This window comes from Haplochromis burtoni, unplaced genomic scaffold (genome assembly GCF_018398535.1).
Source record: "Haplochromis burtoni strain Fernald_Lab_line unplaced genomic scaffold, NCSU_Asbu1 Contig_73, whole genome shotgun sequence".
Taxonomy (NCBI): domain Eukaryota; kingdom Metazoa; phylum Chordata; class Actinopteri; order Cichliformes; family Cichlidae; genus Haplochromis; species Haplochromis burtoni.
This window is the reverse complement of record NW_024582434.1, coordinates 2,937-11,999: the sequence shown is the minus strand read 5'-3', so window position 1 is coordinate 11,999 and position 9,063 is coordinate 2,937. Positions and strand designations below refer to the sequence as shown.

The window sequence follows — 9,063 nt, the reverse complement described above, 5'->3', positions numbered from 1 at the left end:
GTTTGTAACATTGAAGAACTTTTTCTTTGGCTCTGGGTTGTTTTTTTATATTTATCATTTCTTATGTATATTTGTTTTTTAAGAAAAATAATAAAAAGGAAAATTTGAATCTGTGCTTGGTATCTTTCTTGACTTTCAAGATCTGTGTGTTATCATATCAGAAGGGAATATGATTGACAGATTAATCGTTTGGCCTCCGAAATGCCCGAAAATATCCAACAAATGGTCCCACGTGGAAATGTATGTACACAACCTGACAGGACACATTGGTGGTTATTTTTCTGTTGATCTGAACAATAATCTGTCTTCTTACCCTTTTGTGACACTTAAAATTTTTTTTTTAGCCAAAATCCACATACTGACTGGCCGATTTATTAGGTACAACTGTTCAGCTGTTAACCCGTTTCAAATGAGTGCAACTCTAGACATGAGCAAGACGACCTGCCGAAGGTCAAAGTGTGGATCTGGATGTGGAAGAAAGATGATTTAATGGACTCGTGATGTGGTTGTCCATGCTAGACAGGCCGGATGGGTGGTGTTGATGTCAAATGACCTGACTGCCTCAAGCCAATACAATACCCCTACTTGTTAGGAGCTTTGGGCCCCTTGTTTATATAAGAATAAGTTATCATTTTAAGAAACACCAAGTTGATGTTCATAGAAGTACATACATATACACACACACACACACTATTCCTTACCTACACACATCAGATATTGATAACCTTTAACTGACCCCTGATCTCCTAACTGTTCCTTAGGCCTGACTCCGGGATCCTCTCGTACTCGCTGTCACTTTCATCCAGTTCGCTGTCCTATATTGAAACAATGTTAGGGTCTGATCTTGGATCAATGTTAAATTCTGATTTTGATTTTCCACCACGTTTGCACCCTTGGATAATATTGAAACAACAATAAAATCATCATTAAAAACCAACAGGACTTCACAGGTATTTCAATCAATAATAAACCACTGCAAATTACCATCAATACCTGTGAAAAAGACAACTGTGTATGATATAAAAATAGGATAACCATTATCTGTTAAGCATTATGTTACAATTTAACATAATGTAAAATGGTAACATCGTAAACATAATGTAAAATGGTAACATTGTAAACAGAATGTTACCATTTAACATAATGTAAAATGGTAACATTGTAAACATGAATGTTACCATTTAACATAATGTGAAATGGTAACATTGTAAACAGAATGTTACCATTTAACATAATGTAAAATGGTAACATTGTAAACAAATGTTACCATTTAACATAATGTAAAATGGTAACATTGTAAACAAATGTTACCATTTAACATAATGTGAAATGGTAACATTGTAAACAGAATGTTACCATTTAACATAATGTGAAATGGTAACATTGTAAACAGAATGTTACCATTTAACATAATGTGAAATGGTAACATTGTAAACAGAATGTTACCATTTAACATAATGTAAAATGGTAACATTGTAAACAGAATGTTACCATTTAACATAATGTGAAATGGTAACATTGTAAACAGAATGTTACCATTTAACACAATGTGAAATGGTAACATTGTAAACAGAACGTTACCATTTAACACAATGTGAAATGGTAACATTGTAAACAGAATGTTACCATTTAACACAATGTAAAATGGTAACATTGTAAACAGAATGTTACCATTGTACATTCTGTTAATTATAACTAACGGATTTACTTTACCAAATGGACCATCCCGGCCTTGCCGTATTGGTCTATTTGATTCACCTTTGTTTTTATTGTTTATTTTATTTTCACTTGCTACACATAGGACAGACATGACTGGGGGAAAGAAAGGGGAGAAAGAAAGAGGGAAAGAAAAACAACAGGGAAGAGGAATGGTGATAAAGGGCAAAAAACAAAAAACAACAAAACAAACAGACAAAAAATATATATATCAGTCACTTCAACTCAAAGAAGTCCAGACGCTTTTCTTTCCAAGCTCCTTTGACTGACTGTTAGGACAACTTATTTATTGCAAGCATGCAGTACAAGAATAACTCGATGTTTCTGACTTTGCATTACGAATTGTTTACCCACTGACAAACATTTCAAATTAAATTAAATTAAAAAACAATTTGTGGTAACCTGATTTTAATTCAAAAAGAATCATTAACAACACTTCTTGTAATGGTGTCAAAATCAGCCCAACTTTTATTTTCAAATGCAAAAAGTAAAAGAAAATGAGCCAACATACTGGACACATATAATTGTCAATATAATTGTTTATAAACAATTATACTGTCATCATTGTTACAGATATGGAAACTTTATTAACAATTTGTCCAAGTAAAAAATGCCCTGCTAATTGTTGGGGTTTTCTCTCCTCTAGCCCTTTCCTTTAAGCTCTTCTTTACATCCCCCCACCTTTTCTTTTCTTTTTAAATAATATAAGAATAAAAACAATTGGCTGCATTTTAAATGTGTCAGATCAATGTCTTTATTCAAGAATACAAGAAATGGTAATAGCTGCATGTGTGTTTGTGTGTGTGCATAATATGCCTACTTTACTTGTTGGATCCAAATCCCACAAGGAATCAAATAAAACAAGAAGACAAACAAAAACAAAACAAAAATATATTTCTCTCCCTTCCCAGGTCAGGTTCACGAAAGCATTGCAGCTCTTTATTCCTCTGGTACAGCTCCAGAGTCTGTCAGCCAAAAAGAAACTACTGAGGTTCCAACACCCAGTGTTTCTGTAAACACAGATGAAAATGAACAGTCATCCACATCTAAAAGATTTGTAGATTCGTGCTCTTGTGGGGGAGACGTATGTTATCCACCACCTCGATAGCTAGCCGAGAGTTCGAGGGTCACTAGAGCCGCCGAGAACGCATGAACTACTTACGGTAGGACGCTTTGCCAAAGTAAGACGTTTTGTCAGAACACCGAGTCCTCAGGAGGATGCAGCCCATGAATTTGGACACGATCTCAGATGCATTTCTGGTGTTGTCATGGCAACCCACACAAACATTTCAGCGTCAGCTACAATGAGGCGGAGCCCTTACTGAGACACTGAGCTCAGGTAGAGTGAAAGACAACATTTTTCCGCATCCAAAACAGCAGCGCTGTTCCTGTGACCTCTAGTAAAGCCTCTACTTGAGAAAAGGGAGTCTTTCATCAAAGCATCCTGCAGAAGTTGAATAAAAATATGCAAATGTTTAAATGATGCAACTTAATGAAGGCTGACAGCAGTTGTACTATTTTACATTGCAGCGAACAGGGGTGACTATTATTTTCAACGTTTTTACAGCATTTTTCACATTGAAAGTGAAATAATATAAATAATGTCTCAATTAAATTGCGTTAATATTTAAAAATACAAAAACTACAGCTTTGTTCACAAGCCAATAAAAATGTACTTGGGCCAGTGGTAAATGAAAATAACACTTATTCAGCACCTGGTTGTTGCGGCTGCATCAGGACACCAGATGTTCAGCCTCCATCCTGTAGGCAGACTTATCCCCGTCTGAGAGGAGTCCAATAATGGTGGTGTCATCTGCAAGCTTAATTAATTTGACAGACTGGTGGTTGGAGGTGCGGCAGTTGGTGTACAGGGAGAAGGGCATAGAAGAAAGAACACAGCCCTGAGGGGAGCTCGTGCTGATGATCCGGGAGTCCAAGACATTCTTCCCCAGCCTCACTGGTTGCTTCCTGTCCGTCAGGAAGTCAGTGATCCACCGGCAGATGGGATCAGGCACATTCATCTGGGAAAGCAATCCTTGAAGAAGGCCTGAAAGGATGGTGTTGAAGGTAGAGCTGAAGTCCACAAACAGGATCCTGGCATAGATTCTGCAGGACAAAGTGTAGGGCCATGTTAATGGCATCGTCTACAGACCTGTTGGCTCTGTATGCAAACTGCAGGGGGTCCAGGAGGGGGGCCGTGAGGGTCTTAAGATAGGAGAGAACCAGGCGCTCAAAAGACTTCCTGACCAGATGTCAGAGCCACAGGTCTGTAGTCTTTTAGTCCAGTGATCTTTGGCTTCTTGAAAGCTATATATGATATAAAAATGATATAAAAACTGTTAATCAGCAAAAGAAATGATATCATAGTTCTTATAAAGAAAGCCTCTATCAATCAAACACCAGCAGTGTAGCAATGTTGTTCACTTACACTGTATATAAAACACTGATTTTGGCTACATCCAGTTTTTACTGTATTATAAACATTTTTTACCATGAAGAGTAAAGTGTTTGGCATTTTTGTCATTGTTATTGAGCTCAGAGATCAGGCCCAGCCCAGTATCTACCTGGTTATGAGCAAGGAGCTGGAGGTGATAACTCAACAATAACCAGGCCATGCATGCATGGATGGATGCATGGATGGATCAGTTTGTAGGCTGTGTGTGGTCAGCAGCAGGCTGCTGGGTGTGGACCAAGAGGGAAAGCCCAGCATGTGAAACCCATCAGCAGAAGGCCAGAACAAAGGTGCACAGACAAACGCAGCCCAGACACTCAGGCAGGACGAGTAAAATAAATGGCAGCAAACACAGTATGATGTGGACCAAGAGGGAAAGCCCAGCATGTGAAACCCATCAGCAGAAGGCCAGAACAAAGGTGCACAGACAAACGCAGCCCAGACACTCAGGCAGGACGAGTAAAATAAATGGCAGCAAACACAGTATGATGTGGTAAAATGTGCTTTCTTTCACAAACAGATAGCACAAACAAGAATCACAAGAATCTCCTTTGTGGTTCTTGTTTTTCTTTTGAGTACATTAATAAAAAGTTGAAATAAAGTGGCAATAAAATTCATGCACTGAAGACCACACGAAACCCTAATTCACCCTACTACCTGTTGTCTTCACATTCCATTTGCATCCCTTGTCCACAGAATCAAAAATGACCCTTCTTCACTAAAGATCGAACATAAAGCAATTGCATTTTAAATGGAAGCCCATTTTGCATTAAGAAACACTATCAGCAATCAGAAATTGTGTATATCAGAGTTCTCTGTTTTTACTGTCCTGAAAACTGCATTAATTCAGTGGATGCGGTTAGGTTCAAAACAACGTAATATAAGAGGGCAACCAATTCAATCTAAGAGGGATCCAATTTTTATCCATTCATGTACCAGCTACTGGCTTTTTGCTGTTATGTTCTCATATCGCGTGAGAGTTTATTTGCCAGGTGTCAGAAGTCTAATAATGAATAAAGTTCAGGATATGCTTAAAAACTCACCTCAGTATAGCCGTCATCAGAAGGAAGTGCGCTTCACTGACTCATCAACTTGTCTCAGGCTTTCCACAAAGTTTCACAGTTGACCTTAAAGTAAGATGCTGCAAGCTTACCTTGCAGTGTATTACTTTTTAAGGTCTAAAGACCTTAAAGTGCGCTATAGATTGAAGTGATTTGAACTGACAACAGGGCTAATTCAGCACTTCAAGTTAACATCAATAAAAGTTTTTAAATTTATTCTGATTTCCGTTTGTTTTCATTGCCTGTGCTATCTGTTATTTAGTTCAAATTGTGGGTAGATAATGCTGTGCTGTCATGTGACCTGTTCTCTCATGTGTGCCTTTCTCTTGTTTTGTATGTATTTCTCGTTTGTTATTTATTCCTATTTTATTCCTGCAATTGGTATGGAATTCATTTTAAAAATTGATCAGTGTTTTGAAATTAGATGTGATGAAGATGTGACCTTAATTTACAAAATCAACATCATGTTGGATTCAATGAGACATGAAACTAGTGCATGAAACAGGTCTCAGTAAATGTTCTCATAGACTGCAATACACTGCCCCCTGCTGGTCATTATAAAGTCTGCAGATGTCATTTGACATGAATGTCATATTTGTGAAACAAAATAAAGGACTCTGTAAAATAAATGAAAATCAAATATTTATATACAGAATATTTATGTACAAATGCTGAAAAAGACATTTGAACAAGATGCACACCCAGTAAAATAAAAAAAGAAAAAGAAAGTCAGTTTTATCATGTGACTATCATGCTGTCATTTCCGCACAATGCACTTTACACCAGATCAAAATAAAACACTGTGAGGTCGTTCTAACCGGAAGCCCAGAGAGCTTCGACAATGCAGCACAATGCCCTGAAGCATCAGCATCAAAATATACTTCAAGTACCAAAAAGTACTCATTGTGCAGAATGCCCTGTTTTTGAATAGCTGGACATTTAATTACTTTATCACCAGCTGTGACTACAGGTGATAATCAACCATGTTTCATAGGGATGTGACTACATTTAGAAATGTCACACATTTTTAGGTATAAAGCAAAAGATGCAATGAAATAAATAAGCTATCACATATTAATCCAAATGAATTCACTGAAATACATCTGCACATTTCTGCAGCCTGACTTATTACACACATGAACACAGTACACATTTGTTTACTGCAAGTCTTGTTTCAGACATGTGATGCAGTTAAATCTGTATGCGTCTGTTTCCTTGTAGTGTTAGTAGAGATGGTGAACCTGACACAATCCTGTGTTTAGTGTGAAGGAAACCAGTTAACAGCCGGTTTAGTGAAATTCTCTTGAACTCATGGAAAACTCATCGTCGTCTCGAAGTGAGCAGCTGAAGCGTCCCGTGTGATCAGAGGTCCTCGTCGTCCTCGCTCACCATGACGTCGAGCTCTTTGTCTTTCCGTACGACGCTCTCGGTGATGAACTGCTTGTGCTGCTCCTCCAGCTCACGCAGCTCCGCCTGCAGGCGCTCCAGGTGGAGCACTCGCCGGTTCCTCAGCAGCCGGCTGGGGAGTGGGTTCATGTCGTTGAAGGCGATGCTGGTCAGCTTCCTGCATGGACACACGCAGGTGGAAAGGACTCGATCACCAACACAGAGGAACTGGAAACTGATCAGCTTGAGTGTTTCTGTTTTATGCTGCTTGATACTTCAGGTACTGCAGTTTGAGCAGGAAATACTGGACTGACTGGACCACATGTATCCGAGAGCTGCAGATACTTAAAAATCTTTAAATCGTTGTTACTGTGATCAGGGAAATTTAAACTTCTCACAAAATTTCAGTAAAAAGGGTTTGAAGCTCAAAGATTCAACAGCTACATCCGCTACACTTCTGAGAGTGTAACAGCTCGTAGATTAAGGCGGGTGGAGGCGAGTGCGTACCTGGCATTGGAGACGGTCTTTGTGAAGAAGCGTAGGTACTGGTAGATCTCCACGCTGTCGTGAATCTTCAGGATGTCGTCCTCTTTGTATTTGAACAGAGCCAGAGTGTATCTGAAGATCACCTGCAGCACAGACACGCATTTCATAACAGGACACTCACGCCACACAATTAATTGGAAACTTTGAGGAGGTGAGTCATAAAATTACTCTTTCAGTTGTGGTGCAGTTGGGCCCTTTACTCATTACAGCTCTGATCGATTTCCAATAAGCCACTTGGTTCCTCAGTTGCCAGATAATATTAACTTACTTGGTAGTTGAGCTTTAAGTTTAAATTAAACTTTTGGGTTGGATCTACGTGGCTGAAGCTGTTGTCAGCATTTATCCCTGTGTGGTATATATTTCTGTGTCTGAACTGTGATTTTATTTCCTGAGACAAACGATGTAAAAGCTGTGCTGCATTTGTCACATTGCAGAAACAAGCCCAAAGCCATTGTCCCGCTCATCGTCTGGATTTACGCTGCTTGTGGTAGACTGTGAGGTCTTTACTAGAATGATCTGCTTTCCCACTCCTATTTCATGTCACATGACAGTTCCCCATGCTTAGTAAACAATGTCTTATTACTCCTAAAATGTAAATAAAGACATCTAAAGGTCAAAACAAAATCATTTTTGTTTCCATGGACACTACTGTGGTGCATTCAAGTGTTGTCTGCATTTCTGTCATGGTGTGTTCGGGTGTATGGTACCTTGGTACCCTCATACAGGAAGGCGTCCCACAGAGGCATCAGGATGTCGCTGGGCAGACTCTCCACAAAAACCACCAGGAACCAGTTGAAGGTGACCAGAGAGACGTCAATGTTGTGATCCTCAAAGTGAGATGCCAGGCGAGGAAGCTTCTCCGCCATGAAGTCCTTCAGCACGCGCTGGTCCGCCTGAGCACAAAGACTCACAGAGATCAGCCTCACTGATCACTAAAACAGATCACAGCAGGCAAGCAGGTGAGTGTGTCTGCTGACCTGAGAGGCCACCAGATTCTTGGTGTAGTAGTCCTGAGGCATGATGGCTTCCACCACTGCCACCAGACACCAGAAGGCGTCTTCTTCACTTTGGAGGACCAGCAGAGCGAGGGCCGCTAACCTGTGGACATTCATGGAAGGTGAGGTTCTGCCTGGAAGGCGGGTCCACATAAGAACTCAGATATAATATTTATATTTTTGTTCTGACCTGTTGAGTACCTGGCAGTAGCCAATGGCAGGGTTATGCCCGGAGAAGGCCAGAAGGACGCGGCGGAGCTGCTGGAGGGCGGGGCTGGACGGCGAAGAGAAGTGCTGATTGGTCGTCAGGGTTCGGTGAAGGTCCAGCTGGACCTGCCTGGAGGCAGGATTAGGAGCTGTCCGACTCTTCTCACACAGCTGGAAACAGAACAGGATTACTGAGTGCTCGCCAGCATTCCCAACAGGAAGAAGGAGGAGCCACCTGTGCTCAGGTGCGGATAAAGCACTCTCTCTCTCTACAGCTGTACCTGCTGATAGCGTTGCATGTGGCACTCTTGGCTTGTCAAAGTTCTGGTTCGGACCAAACAGCGCCACACTCTCTGCCGATACTCCCGAGGGACGCCTTCACGCACCAGAATTTTGAGCTCAGGTGAGATGATGAAGGCATCATCGGACCTGCCTGCAAGGTACTGAGCCCAGCGGCTCAGCAGGGGGTGCTCCAGACCCTCCTACAGGGACAAACGAGATCGCCAGTTACTGAACATCGTAGCTCTTGATCAAAACTGGGAAAAGTTTCTTTGTAGGAAACTGCTTTCCGGTTTTGGACTGTCGGTCGGCTCTGAACAGGACATGATGGGCAAATAATATAAAACACAATTAATAAATAGCATTAAACATACAAAATAATGTTGATTATGACTATAAAGACTAAATCTTTAATAGGGGA

The 9,063-nt window shown here is 40.5% G+C and overlaps 1 protein-coding gene across 1 annotated transcript; it reads right to left on the bottom strand.

The window, feature by feature from the left end:
• Nucleotides 1-5,628: 5,628 nt before the first annotated feature.
• Nucleotides 5,629-8,845, bottom strand: tbc1d2 (TBC1 domain family, member 2; the record flags this gene model as incomplete). Its single annotated transcript, XM_042221728.1, is given in 6 exon segments — nt 5,629-6,793; nt 7,123-7,244; nt 7,869-8,054; nt 8,139-8,259; nt 8,347-8,534; nt 8,645-8,845. Coding segments are annotated over 6 exon segments (1,020 nt in total), but the record flags the coding sequence as incomplete, so codon positions are not given.
• Nucleotides 8,846-9,063: the final 218 nt, after the last annotated feature.